General features: G+C 38.3%; 3 protein-coding genes across 3 annotated transcripts in view; 1 reads left to right on the top strand and 2 right to left on the bottom strand.

Moving 5' to 3' along the window:
• The window catches only part of PCGF6 (polycomb group ring finger 6), a 30,993-nt gene extending 30,372 nt beyond the window's left edge, over nt 1–621 (bottom strand). The window contains exon 1 of the mRNA XM_007479085.3: nt 484–621. The gene's annotated coding sequence lies outside the window, so the exon portion shown is untranslated. The remainder of the gene's footprint in view (nt 1–483) is intronic.
• Nucleotides 622–624: 3 nt separating this feature from the next.
• TAF5 (TATA-box binding protein associated factor 5) lies at nt 625–17,933 on the top strand. Its single transcript, XM_001378613.5, has 11 exons — nt 625–1,296; nt 3,360–3,597; nt 6,987–7,302; nt 7,650–7,813; nt 7,900–8,035; nt 10,419–10,539; nt 10,979–11,108; nt 14,380–14,544; nt 15,879–16,056; nt 16,238–16,415; nt 16,695–17,933. The coding sequence occupies exons 1-11, from the start codon at nt 663–665 to the stop codon at nt 16,910–16,912; spliced, it is 2,478 nt and encodes an 825-aa protein (XP_001378650.2). The 5' UTR covers nt 625–662; the 3' UTR covers nt 16,913–17,933.
• On the bottom strand, nt 17,926–21,707 carry ATP5MK (ATP synthase membrane subunit k). The gene is made up of 4 exons (XM_001369011.4): nt 21,606–21,707; nt 18,932–19,028; nt 18,754–18,846; nt 17,926–18,049 (listed from the first exon to the last, which is right to left on the bottom strand). Exons 2-3 carry the CDS (start codon nt 19,016–19,018, stop codon nt 18,757–18,759), a joined length of 177 nt encoding a protein of 58 aa, XP_001369048.1. The 5' UTR covers nt 19,019–19,028; nt 21,606–21,707; the 3' UTR covers nt 17,926–18,049; nt 18,754–18,756.
• Nucleotides 21,708–21,748: the final 41 nt, after the last annotated feature.

Below are 21,748 nucleotides of genomic sequence, written 5' to 3'. Positions count from 1 at the left end.
TGAGGCCAGATTTTAACCCAGGACCTCTTGTCTCTATGCCTGGCTCTCAATCCACTGAGCTACCCAGCTGCCCCCTTTACTGAACTTTTAAAACTTTTTCTATTTTTTGTTAAAGAGAGTGTCTCTCTGGCAAGGAAGGGGAATATGTGTTTGTAAATGAAAGTGATGTAAAAACAAAAGATATCCACAAAAATCTAAAGAAATGAAAAACCCATAAAAGTCTTTTCTTGAACATTGGCCCAAGGGACTTAAAGGTACAACGACTTGCATGCAAAAGGCACCTGTATGTGATAGAAAGGGACTTAAGTGAAGATCAGTGGGTTTGGGTGCAAGTCGTGCCTGCCACCGTCCAGGCAGAATATCAGTAAAACTGAGATAAGGCTTCTCCCGCTTCGTTCCAGCGAAAACATCAGGAACAAGGGAATTTATGGTGCCAGGGTTATTATAGTAGAGGCTTATTTTGTCTACAATGAAGGAGCACACCTCCACACCTGCCTCTCCGAAAGCCCCTCAATTGCTTCATTTCTTGCCGTCTCCGCCCTAGGCTCCTCTAGGAGGCCGTAAACCACCTCACGGTAGTGTCGCAAAGAGCTCTCCACCCCGCCCTCGCAGCGGCGGAAAGGTGGCCACACTTGGCGGCCGGCTGGGAGCTCGGCTGCAAGATGGCGGCGCTGGCAGAGGAACAGACAGAGGTGGTGATCAAGCCTGACCCGGAGGGACCGCAGGCGCTCCCTGCCACGCAGCCGGGCGACTGTCCAGGCGAGGGCAGCGGGAGCAGCCACAACAGCAGTCATAACGGAGGTGGCGGCGGCAGCGGCGGTGTAGCGGCGTCTTCAGCCGGCGGCGATGGCGGGACCCCGAAGCCCGCCGTGGTTCCTCAGGCAGCAGCTGTTGCTGCGGCTGGGACAGCGGCTCCGGGCGGCGCGGCTGGGGCTTCGGCAGCGACTGCCGAGGGCATCGCCTCTCAGGACCGGCAGACCCTGCTGGCTGTGCTGCAGTTTCTACGGCGGAGCAACCTACGCGAGTCTGAGGAGATCCTGCGGCGCGAGGCCCGGCTGCTGGAGGAGGCGGCGGGAGCTGGCGCCCTCGGGGAGGCGGACGGGCCCGGGACCGAAGCCGCCATCGCGCTCCTAAGCCGGGTCACCGCCGCCGCCGGGCCCACGGGCCCGGGCCCTGGCTCGGGTTCCGGCCCCGGCCCCGGCCCCGGCGCCTGCCCCGCGTCCGCTGGCTCTGGTGCTATCGGGGCCAGCACGGGGAACTCGGGAGCCGCTTCGGCCACGGCAGCTCCGGCCAAAGGTGAGTGAGGGGGTTCCAGGGTGCGCGGCGGGGAAATCCAGTTAGCTGTCAGGGGCTGCCGGCCCGCTCCTCTGCGGGTTTGGTTTGAATTTTCTGGGCCCGCCTCTCTGGCCGCAACCCGCCCCCTTTCCGGAGCGCGCCCAGCTCGTGGGCACAGCCTCCGCCTGGAGCTGTCCCCTGTCTGCCTGCCTGCCTTCCTGCTTGCCTTCCTGCCTGCTCCCCTGCTCCGGGGGTTGCGGAGCGGGCGGACTGACTGACTGACAGGTGGATATTTAGAGAAGTGGATGAAAAGAAGGATGGATGGATGGAGGATCGTGATGTGGGACTGTGAGCATGGACTTGGCTGTCCTCCGCTATGCTGGAGGGAGTTATTGCTGAGGTACCGGGGGCTTTTTTGCACCCTAGCCTTGGCTACCTTGTACTACTTTAGTCTTTAGGTCCCGGACCACCTATTATCTGGCTTTCAAAACCTGACTCCTAGAATCCAAAATGTTTTGTTTCTGCACCCAAGGGTGCTGCGGAGTTTGCAAAAGAAGTGAGAGTTTACAAGTCCATTTGGAGAGAGAAGACAAATCCAGCATGAAACAGATACATCACAGCTTTCTGGCTTCTCATATCCCACCTTCCACTGGAAGCCTTTTCCTATTCCGTTTAACTCTAGTTCCTTTCTCTCCAACTTATCCTATGTAGAATGTATTTCAGTGGTTTATGAATTTTTTCGATTTTTAGGCCTTAAGCTCCTTGTCCTTTAGCATTCTTTCTATCCCAGTGCCTGGCACATTGTTTGGTCTTTAAAAAAAATCCTTATTTTCTGTTTTAGAATCATTGTCGATTCCAAGACAGAAGAGTGGTAAAGGCTAGGCAGTTGAAGTTAGGTGACTCGCTCAGAGTCACAAAGCTAGGAAGTATCAAAGGTCATTTTTGAACCCAGATCCTTCTGTCTCCAAGTTTGCTGCTCTATTCACTGAGCCATCTACCTGCCTCTTCTCATAGGGTCTTAATAAATATTTGCTAACTGATTGCTATAGGAGTTCATACTGAATACATCTTTAGGGTATTATTAGGTAATGAGGACTGGGCAGATTTGGTGGAGTAGGTCAGATTAGAACTGGACCCTGAAGGATGAGTATGGTGAATGAAAGGGGGAATAGCAGCTCCAAAGATTATCTAGTAGTAGCAGGACCAGCCTGCTTGTGGTGAGGAGTTAGAGAGAAAGTTGTTAGGGTTTGGGGGGGAAGGAGGAGGAAGTTAGGCTAGGGTATGACATACTTTAAGAATATTTCCTGGGGCTAGTACATGGGTAGATTGTAGACACTGCCTCTTTTATTAACTTAAAGGAGAGAAGCACCAGGTACAACCTCTCCCTCTCTTTTATACACAAACACACATATTATACCCCCCCCACACACATACACAAAATAACCCCTACTTTAGGAGGTTTACATTGGAATTAATAATTAAACAGATAAATTAGTCTAAGATGATTTGAGAAAAGAGAAAATACTAAAAACTACAGAAGTTAGGAAAGTCTTCAAGTAGGATGTACCAATCTGAACTGAAACAAGTCAAGGATTCTAAAAGGTGGAAGTGAAGAGGAAGTGAATTCCAGACCCTGAGATGGGAAATGGAATGCTAAATTCAGGGGACAGCCAGTAGACCAATCTGACTGGAATGTAGAATACATAAAGGGTATAATGTGAAATAAATCTTGAAGGGTAGGCTGGAACCAAATTGTGATGGAATATTATATCTATATGAATGATACAGAGTGTAATGAGAATTTTAAAAAGGAAAGGATCACATTTTAAAAATGAAATTGCTCCAAATAAATTATTTTTTGTTTGATTTTTGGATTATTTGATAGTAGACACAGAAATACATGTAGAAGATGTATGTGGCAATTTGAAAAGACTCATACACAAGTTTTAATTCTTTATGTATGCTCTGGGGGAGGGGAAAAGAAGTATGAGGGAGGAGATCTGAGTCATACTTTACCCCTGGACCTTATGCCAGAGATTGCATAGTGTTTCGTTTTCCTTGAAGTATTTTTTTCCTTTTTGCAGTTGGAGTAGTTGCCGTAGAAGACCAGCCTGATGTCAGTGCAGTGCTGTCTGCCTATAATCAACAAGGGGATCCAGCAATGTATGAAGAATACTATAGTGGATTAAAACATTTCATTGAATGTTCCCTGGACTGTCATCGAGCAGAATTATCTCAGTTATTTTATCCTTTGTTTGTACATATGTACTTGGAATTGGTCTACAATCAGCACGAAAATGAAGCAAAATCATTCTTTGAGAAGTATGTGAATGTCATTGTACTTGAAGTTATCCTTATATCATACTTTAGAATTACAAAATTTCAGAGCTGCAAGAAACATTTGAAGTGACCCAGCTCTTCCCCCTCCTAATTTCATGAATAAATTGGGAACTCAGAGGGGTTAAATGACTTGCCAAGTGTCACAAATCTAGTTGGTGGCAGGATTCAAGATTAGAACTCAAGTCTTCTGACTCCTAGTCTAGATCTTTTTGTGCTTCAGCAGGATTCCTCACAAAAGTATGTTTCTTTATACTTTTATTATAAAATCCTGTAGCATGACCGAAAATGTAGAAGAAAATCACCAGTGACCAGGGTTTACTTCCAGGAATTTATTTTTATTTTATTCTAATCATTAAGAAATTTCTTCCTTTTTCTATCTCTTATTACTGCTACCTCCTCAGGTTCTTCTGGTAAGTGAATAGAATAAGAGACTCTCTTTCTTTGCCTTATTCTTGTACTTGCCATTACTTTCTTTGGATCCCAGGATGCCAGTATGGATGGTATATTCTACTGGCCTGGCTCTGAGCTGAAAACTCAGCCTTGACTCTTTTTCTCAGGAGTTTGCAACTCCTAATTTCTTCTAAGCCTCTGACCAAACTTCCAAATTCATCTGATATTTAGTAAGAAGAGGGTAATGTGTCCTTCACAATGGGCATTCTATTTGTATTCCAAAGTCAACTTGTTCAGAATAGAACTTATTTCCCCAAACCAACTCTTTTTCCCATTTCTTTCAATGGTCCTACCATTCACCTAGCCACCAATGCTTGAAATCTTGTTGTGTTATCAACCTTAATTTCCTCACCTGTCATGTCTAACCATTTATTAAGACTTTTTTGATGCAACTATCATAATATAGAAAGAGGAGTGGACATAGAGGAACTCTGCTTGAAATCTCTGCTCTGCTTTTTAGTACCTCTAGGATTATGGCCAAGTCATTGGACCTCTGGGCACCTCAGTTTCTTCCTCCCTAGGATGGGATTGTTGTGCTATCATGATATGATCTCTAAGGCTGTTTCTGGCTCTAGATTTTATTGTCTTATGATCCTGGCTATTCCATTTCTGCAGAATATTTTGAATCTGTGCTCTTGTCTATCCCTGTTACCACTACTTAAGGGCAGCCCTTTGTTACCACCCACCTGGATTACTGATTTCTCTATTCACCTCCAGTCTCTTGTCCTACCAGTCCTTCACACTTCTACCTGCTTCATCTTAGCATAGATCTGCTCATGTTATTCTTTTTCTCAAAATACATTAAAGACTCCCTATTGCCTATAAAGTCATTCTCTGGTTAGCTATTAAGAGTCTTCTAAAACCCAGTACCTTTCAGACCTTATCTCTTATAACATACTTCCAATTCATTTCAGTGCAATATTTGTTAACATTATAGCCAAACTGAACTATTCTTCATCCCTTGTACATGTCCATAACTTTTTTCATGCCTTTACTTATATGTAGAATGCCTCTCACTCTCTTCAACCCCTATACACTGTTTTTGCCTTTTGAAATATTACCTGTTCTTGAATATGAATATATAGGCCAAAGACTACTTCTAGAACATTTTCCCTAGCCTTTTTCTCAAACCATTCTTTCAGTCAGAAATTATCTTTACTTCCTCTGATCTCAGGTGGTACTTTATACCTATTTTGTGCTATTCTATTCTATTCTATTCTATTCTATTCTATTCTATTCTATTCTATTCTATTCTATTCTATTCTGCACTATAATTACTGTTTTATTAGATAGTATTATATATTTCTATATCATAAAATTTCACACCTGGAAGGAACCTTTCTATTTATAATACTTTGCCTTATGTTAGATTTTAAGTTCCAAAAGTTCCAAAAGGTCAGCCAATATGTCTTAATTATTGTTTATAGTTTCCCCATACCATCTAGGTTATAGTAGCAGCTATAATCCCACCTACCTTGGAGACTGAGACTGATGGATCACTTGAACTTGGGGAATTCTGAAATGTGGTAGAGTAGGCCCAGTAGCATGCCTATACTGTCTGGCAACTGTATGATGAACTCTTGGGAATGGGGGACCATCAGACTTCTAGACAGTGGTGAGCTGGCCCCACTCAGAAATGGAACAGATCAAGGCTCTTGTACCAGTCAGTATTAACTCTGGGTCCATGTGTGACTACTGTAATTGAAGTCTGGGCAAACTACATCTATAAACCGTAACCAGAACAGAAAACCTTGTCCTTCTGCCCCAGTGCCTAACAGTAAAAATGAATTAATGGAAGTGAATGAAAACTCCAGTTAACTGTGAATCAGAGCTAAGACCCAACCTTAAATCCTTCTTTTTCTAAAAATTTTGCCTTTAAGTTTTTGCCTTTGAGTACCCTTGGTAAATATAATAATAGTGCTCATCATGTAGTGTTTTAAGTTCTACAATGTGTTTTCTTTATAACAGCCTTGTGAGGCAGATAGTGTAATTATTTTAAAATTAACTTTTATGGCTTAGCATGGTATAAAATGTAGCTAGTGTGAAACAGTTTTTATATGTAAGAGTTGTAGTTGGAAAAAATAGGTATTTACTCTTTAGACTAGATGGTTTTATTCGATTTTTGGAACAACTAATTTGCATTTTTAGTTCATCTTTGCTATCAGCATTTTATAATCATAAATTTAGAGGCATGAGGGACCTCAAAGGACTCTGGCAATAACATGTATATTAAAATGAAGATATTTAATATGTTTCATTTAGTAAGTAAATACATATAACTTGAATATCATTTTGAAAAGCATTTTATTTAAAGACACATTTTTTTGTGTTGTAGTAAAAAGAGTATTGGACTTGGAATTGGGAGGCTTGGGTTTGATACTTGAGTCCTAGCTCTGCCACTTATTAGTGATGTGACTGTGGGCAAGTCACTCAAGTCTGAATCTTAAGTTTCCTCATTTGTAAAATGGAGATAATAATACCTGTCCGACCTTTTTCATAGGATTATCATGAAGATTAAATGAGATTCGGAGCCCTTATAAACTACAAAATGCTATGCAAATGTTGTCATTATTATTACTAAAATAAATGTTCCCAAACCATCAAATACTGAAATAATGGCTTCCTACTAAAGGCACTGCTCTTGCCTTTAGTTTCAGTAACACAAATTATTTACTTCTCTTTTTGAAATTGTGTTGTTCATTTTATTGGCAGAAGAAATGGTTATTGTGTAGAGTTTTAGTGTCTGAATTTAAGAAACAAGTTTGAATAAGTTGAGATAACATTCATTCTTAATACATTGGCTGTATCAATCCATGTTTAACAGACAGCTTTGAAGGTTCAGGATATATGGGAGGGACGCAGATTACCATGATGATAAGAAAAATTAGTTATTAAAATTAATCTTTTAAAAATTGAAATAGGTTTCATGGCGATCAGGAATGTTATTATCAGGATGATCTTCGAGTATTATCTAGCCTTACCAAAAAGGAGCACATGAAAGGGAATGAGACTATGTTGGATTTTCGAACAAGTAAATTCGTTTTGCGAATTTCCCGTGACTCTTACCAACTCTTGAAAAGACACCTCCAGGAGAAACAGAACAACCAAATATGGAACATAGTCCAGGAGCACCTGTATATTGACATCTTCGATGGGATGCCTCGGAGTAAGCAACAGATAGATGCTATGGTGGGAAGTTTGGCCGGAGAGGCAAAGCGAGAGGCAAATAAGGCAAAGGTATGGGCCCCGTCCTGGGACACGTATCATGCAGAGAATCCGATCGGGAGCATTTCCAATGGATCAGCTCATACGTTGTTCTTTTAACCAATCAGTTTGTCAATAATCATTTATTAAGCACCTGCTGTGTGCTGGCACTGCTAAATCTGAGAGGAGCTGGGGTCACAGAATGAATTGTCATTCCATTCACAATGACAGGGATTGTTTTAAAGAATGGGTGTACATAGTTTGTTTTAAAAGCTGGCCATCTTGTTAGCATCTTATTTCACTGTGTGTTAGTGGGGAAAGTGCATTAGAAATGCCTAAAAATATGTATTTTTTGAAATGTTTGCTCTTTTGATTTGTAGGTTTTTTTTGGATTGTTAAAAGAACCAGAAATTGAAGTTCCTTTGGATGATGAAGATGAAGAAGGGGAGAATGAAGAAGGAAAGCCCAAAAAAAAGAAACCTAAAAAAGATAGTATGGGATCTAAAAGCAAAAAACAAGATCCTAATGCTCCACCTCAAAACAGGTTAGGGAGAAATCTTGACAACTGGATGGGATCTTCCCTCAGCGTGTTCATAGCTGCTATTGTTTAACAATTTTTTTCCCCCATAGAATTCCTCTTCCTGAATTGAAAGATTCAGATAAGTTGGATAAAATAATGAACATGAAGGAAACTACGAAACGTGTGCGACTTGGTCCAGATTGTTTACCTTCCATCTGTTTCTATACATTCCTTAATGCCTATCAGGTTGGTGAAATATTTGTGGAAGTTCAGGATGTAATAGTTTGGGCTGATTTTGAAAAACTGCCTCTGAAATATAGTTAAAATAACTCTAAAACTTTAGTTGGGGGAAATATGTGACTTTGCTATTTGACTTAACATATGAATATGATTGCACATAGGTAAGATAGATAGGATTAGAAAAAATACATATGATTCCTTGGAAAATCTTTAATGATTTGCAGTAGTCACAGTTAAATGTTAGCTTATTATATTGATTTCAATTGGCTGAGTTCTCTATAGAATTATGAAAGTTTTTGAGGAAGAGGAAGCTTTATGATTTAGTTCTGTTAGGCTTGGGAACTTTCTACAGTTTGTTTTATATAAACTTAAGAGATATATACTTAAGATTATAGAGTAGTGTGCATAAATTTTCCTTGTGTGTTTATTATTGCAAAAATGTTTTAGCTTTAGTTTACTATTATGTTTCAGGTAAAACTTAGATGATTTAAAATTAAAAACAAGAGGGATACAGGAAGGTGGAAAGTAGTGAAAGATGGCTCTTCTGTGATACTGACTAATTTTAAACAGTAGAGTCTTATCCAATTTTTTTTAATCACAGGAGAATTAATTTTGTTCCAGGTACTCATAATTAAAAAGATTGAAGCCATTGCACTAACTATATTACTGCATTTTGATCATTTGTTTTCATAGGACTTAATTGTGGTAGTTCTTTTTCAGATATAAAACACCATTTAATACTCCTCTTGTGTACCTATCATATTCTGCTTTATATTATTTGTGCATGGATTAATTAATCAACAGGCAGATGCCAGGTATACAGGTATATAGAATGAAATAATCCCTCTTCTCAAGGTGTTTACATTTTATCAAGGAAGACAAGTATATATAAAATAAATATAAAGGGAATACATGTAATAGGGCTCAATTCAAGGTAGTTGTTGAGCCAGTATTAAGAAAGACTTAATGTAGAAAATGGTGCTTTAGCTGCTTCTTCAAGGGAGTGAGATTCTTTGAGCTACATGTAAGAAGGAAGTGCATTCTAGGCATGAGGGGCCAATCAATTAAAAGGCATTGCAAAGACAGGAAATGGAGTACTGTTTGTGAGAAATAGAGGTCAATTTGAATGGACCAGAGAGAAAATGAAGAGGAATATCTTTACTGAGGTCAGAAAGGTAGGTTGTAGGTTGGGACCAGGTTGTAAAGGGCTTTATTCATTTTTATAGAAAACCCATCTTAGACTTAATACTGTGTATTGGTCCCAAGGTAGAAGAATGGTAAGGGCTAGGCAAAGGGAGTTAAGTGATTTGTCCAGGATCACATAGCTGGAAACTGTCTGAGGCCATGAAAAGAGCTTTAAAAGCTAAACAGAGAAATTGATATTTGCTTCTAAAAGCAATGGAGAGCTACTGGAATTTTCTGAGTAGGTTAGGCTAGCTCTCCACATAAGGAAAATCATGGCCCCTTACCTCCTTTCTGGTCATCTCATACTTTCCTCCCACACTCACTACAGGTCAGTCATGCTGGTCCTCCGACATGGTCCACAAACATGGGTGCTATTGTTATCTTTCTGTATTTCCATACTAGTTGTCTTCCATGGCTGGAATGCTGTCCTTTTTCAGCTCCTCCTCTTAGAATCTCTGGTTTCTTTTATTCTTCAGCTCAGGGGTTGTCTTCTTCCTAAGGCTTTCTTGACCTCTCCCTCCCCAACACTACCTTGTTTTCATTTCATTCATATTCTGTATATACTTAATATGTATATACTTTGTCTTTAAAATGTAAACTCCTTGAAGGCAGGGAAATGTTTCATTTTTGTCTTGGTATTCTCAGTGTTAATTAATACTTGTTAATTGGTTGATTGTGCAGTGGATGGAATGGGGAGAGTTGAAACAGGGAGAGCCATTAGGAAGCTATAGCAGGAGCTTAGGTTAGAGGTTAGAAGAACTCAGACTAAAGTGGTAGCTGTTTGAGTAGAGAGGAATCAGATGCAAAAGATGTTGTGGGGGTAGAAACAATTTATTTGATATGTGTTGGGCAGAATTGGAGATAATGCTAAGGTTACAAACCCAGAGACTAGAAAAATGGGAGAAACTTTGACAGAAAAAGGGAAGTTTGTAAGAGAAATGGATTTAGGGAAAAGATGAGTTCTCTTTTGGACTTGTTGAGAGGAAATGCATTTCTCTAATTGCCCTTTCTAAATTGTAAACTTTTTCAGTTTTATTTTTATCTTATTTCAGTCTTATTTTTGGTGTTGCCTGGCTCCCTGTCCCCCCAGTACAATGCATAGCAAAAGGCATATAGGAGGAACTAAATATGTTCTTACATTATAAAGTGAGTTCAGTATTTGCAGTATAATTTCCTGTTAAAACTTTTCTCCTTTTACTGACAGGGTCTCACTGCAGTTGATGTCACTGATGATTCCAGCCTGATTGCAGGAGGTTTTGCTGATTCCACTGTCAGAGTATGGTCTGTAACTCCCAAAAAGCTTCGTAGTGTGAAGACAGCAACAGGTAATAAAAATGTTTTATTGTGACTTTTTAAAAATTTAGTTCTCTATATTATTAGGAATTCAGAGATTTCATGAGTTTTTTGGGTTTTTTTATCTTAAGGCCATCTCCATAAGCTTCTGTTCTACTTGATTTCTCTTGAATGCATAACACTAGAAAACCATAAAATTAAGTAAAAAAAATGGATAAGGCTTTTCTTTTTTGGTATAAAAAGAGATGCTTTTTTATAATGAAAAATAATGACAAGTTAGGTCAAAGCCTCGTTTTAAGGAAAGCTGGTTTCTTAACATTTTAATATAAAATACTGGACAGATATCTTAAAGAATGACAAAAAATAGCACCTAATTGTGAGATGAGTGATATAGTTTGTTAAATTATGATATGACCAGTCAGCTTTTGGCAAGTCCCTTTTAAATTATTGCTATCTGGAATTTTTTTCTAGACCTCAGCCTCATAGACAAAGAATCTGATGATGTTTTAGAAAGAATCATGGATGAGAAAACAGCAAGTGAATTGAAGATTCTATATGGTCACAGTGGGCCTGTTTATGGGGCAAGCTTCAGTCCTGACAGGTAAAATATGAAAAGCAGGAAAGGTAAATAAAAATATTGAGACTGGGCAAAATATTTTCTAAAGCCACAGTATGTAAATCAAGGTATGTCTGAAAAATTCTAATATTGTACATATTAAACATGATTAGATTTAAGGATCTTGCCTTTTGCTAATCTACTTCAGGGTCTTAGTACAAAGGAATAACAATTAAAACATACACCGGAATAGTAATAATAATCTCCTGAAAGTGTCTGTCTCTTCAAGAGTTGTCATGGGAAACATGCAAAACAAATTTACTTATTTGAAAATTCAACATGATCTCAATCCCTTTTCATTGGCTTTTGGGTAAGGCCAGTTAACAGTCATAAATCATCCTGATTAAGATTTGCAAAGTGCCTTATAAATACTTTCTTCTACATGAAACTTATTTAATTAAGGTTTTGTTTTGAAATATTTGGTGGTCATACTGAATTGGGATAAACAGATGTTTCACTCTCTGCTGTTGTCTTTGAAAAAAACCCTCTTATTGCTACCTAATACACTTCTCCTGTACATTTCTAGAACCTACCCCCCCCCCCATGAGGAGAATATCTTGTATAGTTATATAGTCTATATGTGCTCAGTTTAGAGGATAAGCCCACCACTTTCAGAACATAATCCCTCAGTCACTAAAATGTTTGAGGGTGTATTTTAATAAAAATTCAAGATTTTGAAATTTTGTTCGAGAGAAGATATTCAAGGAAGAAGCTTGCTAACTCCTAAATCCAGAGAATGAACTGTTGTATAAAGATGTCAGAAAACCTACACTACATCAAGAAGATCAAGAATGAATTTTGGATGTGGTTGATTGAACTGAAGTTTGATTGAACATGTATTGTAAATGTACGATTTTATGCCAAAGGGGACTGCCCCTAATTTGACTTTTTTGTCAATGCACCTAGCAAAACATTGGTTTTGCTTTCTCTCTTTTCTGTTCTTCCCTAACTATTGTAATTTCATAGCTGGTATGTTTACAAGACCCATTGGAGAGACTAGTCTTCCTCGGGCCTCAGGGAGAATTGTGAATTTTAAAACTACTCCACCCTACTCAGACCATACTTTAGAAGATTTGATTTAGCTATCTCCTGATTGTAACAATGAAGATCACTCTCTTTAACAGAATCAGGAATGTCTTGTAGTACTTTACATTACTCCACCTTACTTAGACATATTTTAGGGGAAGATAAAGTTGTAATCTCCTAATTGAACAATGAAGGTACTTAGTTCTCACCTTATAGTGAAGCTAGAACTTTAAGTTAAGTTTATTTTTTGACCTTAATACAAAAAGGTGTTAAGTTAGTATAAAAGTTAAATTAATCACAAAAAGGTCAAGTAACTAACAAAAGGTGAACTTTACAAAGAAGTGTGAAGTAGCTCAAAAGATATAAACTAATCAAAGAAGGTGAGAACTAAAAGTATGGGCAGTCCTGGAGAAAGCCTTTGATGTGATTGGTAGATATGAAAATTTAGAGGTGGAGACACAAGGGTGAAAGGTCTATATATTTGGGATTTTTTTCGTCTCTCAAAAACTCTTTCCCCAGAAAGTTGGATCTGGCTGATCACTTCCTGTGAGCAGCCTGGGCCAGTTCAATCCTGGAACTCAGCCTTCCTGGGAAGGGCCATTCCAAATATTGTTAACTACTCCAATATCTATAAACATTGGAGAGAAGGGTTCTGGGATTCATTGCTCACATGTGAAGAGAGCATCTTCTGTTGAGATTGATTGATTGCATCCTATCATATGCATTGGAGATAATAATCCATAGACAAGTGGATACTGTTTTCAGGAACACATTGAATTCCTGATTTCCCCCCCTTATTTTTATTATTGCTTTTCTTTTGATTAGAATATTTTCTTTTTTTCTCATTTCTTATACTGAAGGTACATACAATTAATATTATTTTTTCTGCAGTAATATGTTATATATATATACATATATATACTTGCTATAATATCAATGCATACCCAAAAGCTTTAAACTGTGGGAACCTGCCATTTATTGACGAAATGTTATGGGACTGTGATTAGTGTTTGTATCTGATTCTATAAAATGGGATAAAAAGCAAGGAGCATAGACTGAACCTGAATAGTGCCAAAAAGAGCACACATGAAAAACTAGTGTGAGACTCAAGGTTGCAACGCTTGACATATGTTAAGTTGTAGGACTTCCTTCTATCTACACTTTTTGTGAAGTACTCGGACAAGTACCAAAGTTTGACTATCATCCTGGCTCCTTATATCCCTGAGAATGACAAAAAATCAGACCAGGGAATGATGCTTCCCTATCAAAAATAAAATTCTAGTTTTTTTTTTCTGTCTTATATTATGGCAACTTCCTGTAGTCATGGCTGCAAATGGGTAAGTGAAATATTACTGCATTCTGTCCTACAGACTTGTGGGATAGAAATTACTTTAAATTGGACCTATATAAGGGCCTGTTAGAAATTTATTAAACCCAAATAAGGGCCTATTTTGAATTTTTTTTCTTTCCATTTTTTCCTTTCCTTATGTTTTTGGTTGTTTTTCTCTTTTTTTGATAATTAACTCATACAACCCCATAGCTCAACATTGCATCCTGAGCTGAACTGGATGTTTTTTAACACCCACTTCAGGGGGGGTTGTATTTTAAGAATTTGCTTTAGGTACAAAATGTCCTAAAAATTACTTTCTTTGGGTTGGGTGAGGGAAATAATCTATTTTCAGTGCTAAGTGCTTTCTGAACATTTGAATTTTATGTTAATTTTTCTTAAGGTGGCATAGGAACATAATTAGCATAGATGTTGGCAAAAGAGTTCACTTTCATAGTTTTAGATTACAAGAAACTTCCCAACCCTGTAAGCTTGTATTTACATTTTGCTGATGTCAGCAATTTAATCTGGACTCAAGAAGACTTGGGGTTGAATTCTGCCTGAGAGTGGCTTTATGACTGGGCAAACTATTTCATCTCAGTACCTACCTCAGTTATTATAAGATTCAAATGAGATAATTAAAGTGCTTTGCAAACCTTAACACACTACAGAAATTATGGCCCATTATACTTAGAACAGAGGTGGCATTAGAACTTTGGAATTTTCTAATCTAGTACATTCTAATTATAAACAAAGCTAGCAAGGTATTTATCAGCTATATCCAGACTAATATTCAGAAATGAAGTTTACATTGATTTCTTTGTATCCTTGGGAGAAAATGGAGTCTGATTACATTTAGGATATAAATCACATTTATGCTGGTTTTGTTTTGTTTTGTTTTAGAAACTACCTACTTTCCTCCTCAGAAGATGGCACTGTTAGACTATGGAGCCTCCAAACATTTACTTGTTTGGTAGGATACAAAGGACACAACTATCCAGTTTGGGATACACAGTTTTCTCCATATGGATACTATTTTGTTTCAGGAGGACATGACAGAGTAGCTCGGTAAGAATATAAATTTTATACTAATGTACTCATCACTGGATAGAAAGCTAGGCTGGTAACAGGTGGTCCTGGGTTCAAATGTGGCCTCAGGCAGAGTTCTGAGCTGTGTCACTGGACAAGTCACTTAATCACAGTTGCCTAGCCCTTACTTCTCTTCTTCCCTTGGAATCAATATTTAGTATCAATTCTAAGGCAGAAGCTAAGGGTTTTGGTGGGGAAAACATCACAAATTGCTCTCTTAGGCCTGCTCCCTTAGTTGTGTTCATGTAAGTATTCCCCAAATTCTCTATAAATTCCTTACTTTGCAGGGTACAATGACAACGTATTGCCTTTTCCACTTTATTCAGCTGTTCCCCACTTTGTTTGCAACCTTGAGTGCTGCTAGGAATACTTTGGTCTAAAGTCCCCGGACTTTCTGACCTTGACCTATTGGGAATACATGCTGATTAATAGAAAAACTGGGTCAAAGTATAAGATAAATCATTTCTATAAATTTTCTAATGATTCCAACTTGTTTTCCAGAATGATTGAACCATTTTAGTGTCTCATATTGCCTTATCCAGAAATCCTATCACTTTCCTAGGGTGGATTAGACATGACATGAGTCATGACAGGGTTAGAGAAAAACCACCATAAAACTTTAGAAGTCATCTAGTCTAATCTATATGAGAATAGGAGGGCCCTCTACAAATCCACAAATAACATGGCATTCAACCTTTCTTTGAAAGGTTCTCTTGATAGGGCAGAACCCATTCCCTTCCCTGAGGCAGCCCATTCTATTTATGGGTAGTTCTAGTTTATATAAAAATTTTCCTCATGAGGCCTAGAGCCACTCTAAATGTAACTTGTTTCCCTTTACACAGTGGTTATATTACCTAAGGCAGCTCTGCTTTAAAAAAAAAATTCATTTCATATTTTGCAGAGATGTTAAAATAATGATGGAATATGAACAGAAAATACAATTTCCACATGAACTAAAGCATTAACATTTTCTTTCCACAGTATCTGTGCCTCATATTTAACTCACAGAAAGTAGTTAAATATACACTTGCTATAGAACTGCTGTCTAGGTTAGATTTCCAAGAAACTTTCCATAGACTGCAAGGCCTAGGAGGGTCGAAGTTGGAGAAGAAGAGGTATATTTCCTTTTCAAAATTAGCATATTGCTCATGAGTTTCTCTAAAAGGAAATTTTTTTCCTCCCATAACAGCCATAATCAATTTAAGAAACATTTTAGACAGTTTTTAGTACATCTTTTATGGTAGAATATACTGGTAATAGGAACCTCTGTTTTATTATCTTTGTTTTAAAGCTGCCTTTTTGTTTTTGTTAAGGCTGTGGGCTACAGATCATTATCAGCCTTTACGAATATTTGCCGGCCACCTTGCTGATGTGAACTGTACGAGATTTCATCCAAACTCTAACTACGTTGCTACAGGTTCAGCAGACAGAACAGTAAGGCTCTGGGATGTCTTGAATGGGAACTGTGTAAGGATCTTCACTGGGCATAAGGTAAATTACAATTTAAATAAACCAACAAATATCATTGCTTTATGGGAGAAAAATGGTCCTAATACATACTTTTATTTCAAATATTACTTTGAACTGCATTACTGGAATTTATAGTTCAAAATTCAGTTGCTATTTTAAATCTTTTTTTCTAAAAAATTTTTCACATGGTTTTACATTATAGGGACCAATTCATTCTTTGGCTTTTTCTCCCAATGGGAGATTCCTGGCTACTGGAGCAACAGATGGCAGAGTACTTCTTTGGGATATTGGACATGGCTTGATGGTTGGAGAATTAAAAGGCCATACAGATACAGTATGTTCACTTAAGTTTAGTAGAGATGGAGAAATTTTAGCATCAGGTAAGGAAGTAGAAATAAAGGCTTAGGAGAATAAATGTTAAAAAAATAATACTGTGACTTGATTAATTTTTACAAAACCTCTTTATTCTTTACCCATTTTTTGTTTTCCTCTATAGTAATTTGAAAACTGCTCAGTGGGTTATTCTCTTAGGACCAAGTCTACTTGATATTTTATATTGTTCATAAATTGGTCCTTTGATAGAAACTTTGTTAAACGTGCTAAAATGTCGAATTTAATAGAATTTAATTGATGACATAATAAGTATCTGCTCTCTACAGGTTCAATGGATAACACAGTTCGTTTGTGGGATGCCATAAAAGCATTTGAAGACCTAGAGACTGATGACTTTACTACAGCCACTGGACATATAAACTTGCCTGAAAATTCACAGGATTTATTATTGGGAACATATATGACAAAGTCAACACCAGTTGTACATCTCCATTTTACTCGCAGAAACTTGGTTTTAGCTGCAGGAGCTTATAGTCCACAATAAACCATCTGTATTAAGACTTTTTGAAAGCCACTCTCTGAAAAAAAGATACTTAAAAAGTAAATACCTCAAAGATTAACATTTATGCCACAAAGAGTGTCTTATCTTAAAGGATCTGCAAGGAGGCTGCTTGGAAATCTAAACTGGACAACAGTTCTACAGCAATTATACATTTAGCAACTTTCTGTGAGTTGGATACAAGGCATGAGCGCTGTAGAAAGAAAATGTTAACGGTGCTTTGGATTATGTGGAAACTATGCATTTTTTGTTCAAATTCCATCTTAATTTATTTTCTTTAATTATTGACTTCAACAATTTTTTCCCACTTGAAGGTTCAAAGCCCTTAGTGTCCCAACTAACACTAAGTTTAGGTTGAAGAAGCTCTACCTGGGTATGTGCCTGATATGAAAAAATGAAATTTAGCTACTATCTGGCACTTGGTACTTACATGTAACAGACCAGTTGCCTACTCTTTCTGTTCTTCATCTGAAACAATCACACGTTTTCTTCTCTAAGAGCTGAAACAGGTCTAATAGCCCAATGATATCAAATATGCAGGGGCCTACTCTTAATTTAAATAAACCTCTTGGGCTCATGAGTAAATCTCCTGCACTATTTACAGTGACCTGAGTAATAACTTAAGTGCAACTGAGAATTTCCTCAGCCAGTGAAGGAATAATTCCTGATATAAAGTTTCTTAAGTGAAGACAATAACGTACACATGGGAAATGACTTCCTACGTTTTCCCTAGTACCCCTCCTTGTAAACTAACAAACAACCTTTTGTGGAGGGAACTTAAAGACCTTCAGCTAAGCTTTGGTTTCCGTTAGCTGATGCAAAATATAATACACTTGAAGTCAAATGCAGACATTTCAGTTGCTTACCTCCAATACAGAGCCTTGCTTTGGGAAACTAAAAGCAGATTTAGACAGACAAGTCACTGCCAGTTTTCTGCCTTTGTTGTATTTTGTACAGTTTTTATATTTTTGATACCTTGTAAATAAAAACAAGCCAACTTTTCTGAGTTCATGTTTTATTTCACGATCTATAGATCACATGCTAAGTTGATAGCAGGTTCTTCAGCCAGGAAACTTGATGATGGACAAAGTATACACATATAAACACAAACATATTAGATTCCTATAAAAGCAAAAAAAAAACAAAACAAAACACCATAAATGTGAGTGCACAAACCAATTTAAAGGCAAACATTTGTGTTGTATTCACTTTAGGAAAAGACCATTATATAAATAGAAGCTGAGAATTCAATTTAATAAACATTTATTGTACACCTAATATGTATAGAATATTATGCCAAGTTTGAGGGGAAAAAATTATAACATAATATCTGTCATTATGGAGTTTAAAGTCTATTGGAGGGAGGAGCTATATGGCTCCGTGGAACAGAACCTTGCCTGGAGTCAAGAGGACCTGGGTTCAAATGTGGCCTCAATGATTTCCTGGGTGAGTCAGTTAACTCCTAATGCCATACCTTACCCCTCTTCTGCCTTAGAATTGCAGGAGGTAAGTGTTAACAAACCAAACCAACCCACTAATTTGAGAATTTAGCAGAAAACTTTAGGTTTAAGTGGTAGAGAGCAAAGAACTGAAGAAAATTTTAAGAGAGAATACCACTTTCCCAAAAATGCTATGAGAAATCAACATCCCTCTAAAATGGTAATATTCTCTTACATGTTTTGTATCATAGGCATTTTTCACTTTAGTCATACTTTACCAAAAGATCTAAACTAGGACCTTTTTCAGCAAAATAAATTGGGAACCAAAACATAGAATTGTATTGCTCAGTCACAATTGTGTTCTCACACACCATGTCAATATCTTACCATTTATGTTGCTTTCACAGCTGGAGTCTTTTTAGACCTTGCCTTGAAGTAAAGTACGAGCAAAGCAATTCCTCCATAAGTGGCCAGTACATACTGAATGAGATCAACCAGAAAAGGAATGTTACATCAAAATTATCTTAAAATAGGATTGCCCAAGGTCTCACCACCAAGTACTTACATTCTTTCTGCCATTAACGGTATATGAATTGAAGTATTTTTTAAAACCAGTGAAATTATACTGACTTTCAGATTCTGGACCTGCCATAATTAAAACCCTAAAAATGAAGAAAAACCCAATGGTTAACTGGCTTGGCTGCCATTTGATTTGAGCAAATAAGTTATATTTATTAAAATACAAGTGAATACAGTAATTAACTGAACAGCATCTTCCTCCTTTCTGGCTTCTTAATTAAATAACATTTACATAGCACTTTATAAAGCTTTCAAAGCACTTATTATAAATTAGAAAATTAGTAGACTGTCAGTTGAGGGACTTGTCCTTGATGAAGCAGGATTAGAACAGATGTCTTGCTATCTCCTAAGTCCAGCACTATCCATTGCTGCTTTGCTTCACCTGTCTGAAATTCTAACATTGGTGTGCCAAAAACACTTTCTAGAGAAGAAAGGGTTGGGGACTGGGTACGTTACAGTTCAAATGAGAGCTCACATCTTTATATAGTACTTCATGATTTACAGAAAGCACTTTTCTTACATTTCTTTGTGTTTGTACATAATTGTTGCATGCTTTTGCTTTTCTTTGTATTTCCAGTGCTTAAATGCCTGGAATTTGAAAGTTTCTTACTAAATAACTTGTGAATTGACTTTATCCTCACAATTGCCTCAAAAGGGTGGTCGAATACTATACTTAAGCCTCAGAAGCTCTACTTAAGAAAGTGTTATCCTGGGCAAGTCACTTCATCTCTTAACTTCATTAGTAAAGTAGAGATAAAAGCATCTATCTCAGGGTTGGTAGGGCAGCTAGATGGCTTATTATACATAGGGCTGGGCCGCAGGAAGTCCTAAATTCAAATCCAGCCTCAGGCATTTATTAGCTATGTGACCCTGGCAAATCACTTAGCCTTTTCCTCATCTGTAAAATGATCTGGAGAAGGAAATGGCACATCACTCCAGCATCTTTACCAAGAAACCCTCAAATGGGGGTCATAAAAAGTTGGACACAATAGGGTGGTTATGGAAGAGTAAAATAGATAAATATGCATAGTGAATCAAAGCACTATGGCAATTTTAAAAGCTAAGAGAATTTATACAATTTTGTGTTCAAAGCTGCACAGCTTATAAATGGCAAGAGAGGGGCTAAAACATAGGCTTTCTTACGCCAAATGTAATACTCTTATCAAAATACCATTGTAGCCTGCCTAAAAATCAAAATAGCAATAACGATAATGTTTCTAATCCTTCCCCTGCTAAAGATTTTAGGATAGCATTAGAATCTAGTTACCAAACTGCTAAAATCCAAAATACATCTTGTACGATACCCTTTCAAGTTATTGGGGCCCCTTCCCTATTTATATACTGTCTCTTCCTTGGGATATTTAATTTTCTGTTGCTGTTCTGGGTGAGGTCAGTGTTCTTTAACATTTTGTAAGAGTAAAAACTAAAAGGGCTGAGGATAATAAAGTCCCTTCTAGCTTTAAATCTAAGACTAATGTACAGCCATGTTGTGTCTCTTGTTTTTATTATTTTTCATGGTTGTCTTGTTTTCTGCTTATCTCCTCAAACAGAATTCTTAGGGTACATGAACATCTTACAATTCTGAATTTTCACACCCAGACCTGTGATTTCATTAGTATAAGGCACTCTCAAATGAAGAAACTTCTTCTTACCAATGCGGTCACCACCTTCTCTAAATATAGTCTTAGTGTTGCCTAGAGCACTAAGAGATTAAGTGACTTGACCAGGGCCACACACACTTTCTGGATGTGTCAGAAGAAGGCCTTGAATTCAGATATTCCTGATTTCAGGGGCCAGTTTTCTAGCCCCTACGCTGGATTGCCTCTCACATTGTCCAAAGTACCTTATACCTATTAGCTATTCATATATTTGATCTGCTCATTTTCTCAAATATTTCTCAAAATGGCTTTTGCTGATTTTCATTCACTCTCCTAGTCCTCCTAGACTCGATCCACCCCTATATGCTTAGCTTCGGAGAATCTGCTAAGGAGACAAGAGACAAATATTATCACCAAACTCAGAGTTCTTGGCTTCCAAACGTGAAACCACTCATTTGCTCCTGTACTCCCTCCTCACTCCTGGTCTTCCGTCTTTGGTATTTGTGGTATCTAAGTTCAGTCACTTGGCATGTGACCGAGGTCACTTTTTTCCCTCGGGGTCCGTTTCTTCCTGTGGACTACAGTTCATTTATTTCTAGGATCTCCATCAGCTCTGACGCCCATGATTCTGGGTCCTGCCTCATTCTTTTCTACTGACCCCAATTTATTTTCCACCTGTCATGGCTCCATTTCCCGAGGCTTCCGCTCCCCCCCTTCCCCCAGTATACTTTAACGAAATGACTAAAGAGGAGAGAGAAATGAATATTTTTGCAAACACGATAGAGAACCACCTAGATAATGAAATGATGATTCCAGGCCAGGCCAAAAGAAGGTTCTTAGGCTAGGAATCCACCTTTGCCCCGGTCCTGCCTTTACTCTCACTCTCCACTAGGCCCCCTCCCCTGCTGGCCTCGGCCTTCGCCAGGCGATTGTTTCAGCCATTAAATCGCTCTCGCACACTTCGAGGCTCTCCAGGGCCGACGGGGCTCAGGCCCCCGACTGGCACGGTGCGGAGCCCGAAAGAAAAAGTTAGCGGTTCAAACTCGCTCACAATTTACTCACCAGACAGCAGCCTCGGACGCCGCCGCTGCCCTTCACTGTCCGCTGCCACCGCCCCCAACCCCGACCCGGAAGAGCCCGCCTTCCCCCCAGAATCCTCTAATTGGGTGAGAAGAACGCAAATCTCATCTCCGATTGGCTAGAGT

This window comes from Monodelphis domestica, chromosome 1 (genome assembly GCF_027887165.1).
Source record: "Monodelphis domestica isolate mMonDom1 chromosome 1, mMonDom1.pri, whole genome shotgun sequence".
Lineage (NCBI taxonomy): Eukaryota > Metazoa > Chordata > Mammalia > Didelphimorphia > Didelphidae > Monodelphis > Monodelphis domestica.
This window is presented reverse-complemented; position numbering and strand designations above follow the sequence as displayed.

Coding starts and splice junctions, on each gene's coding strand:
- TAF5 (XM_001378613.5), top strand. CDS start 663: ATGGCGGCGCTGGCAGAGGAACAGACAGAGGTGGTGATCAAGCCTGAC. Junction 10,540..10,978: donor TAGTGTGAAGACAGCAACAG/GTAATAAAAATG, acceptor ATTTTTTTCTAG/ACCTCAGCCTCATAGACAAA. Junction 16,416..16,694: donor TGGAGAAATTTTAGCATCAG/GTAAGGAAGTAG, acceptor TGCTCTCTACAG/GTTCAATGGATAACACAGTT.
- ATP5MK (XM_001369011.4), bottom strand. CDS start 19,018: ATGGCAGGTCCAGAATCTGAAAGTCAGTATAATTTCACTGGTTTTAAA. Junction 18,847..18,931: donor CCGTTAATGGCAGAAAGAAT/GTAAGTACTTGG, acceptor GATCTCATTCAG/TATGTACTGGCCACTTATGG.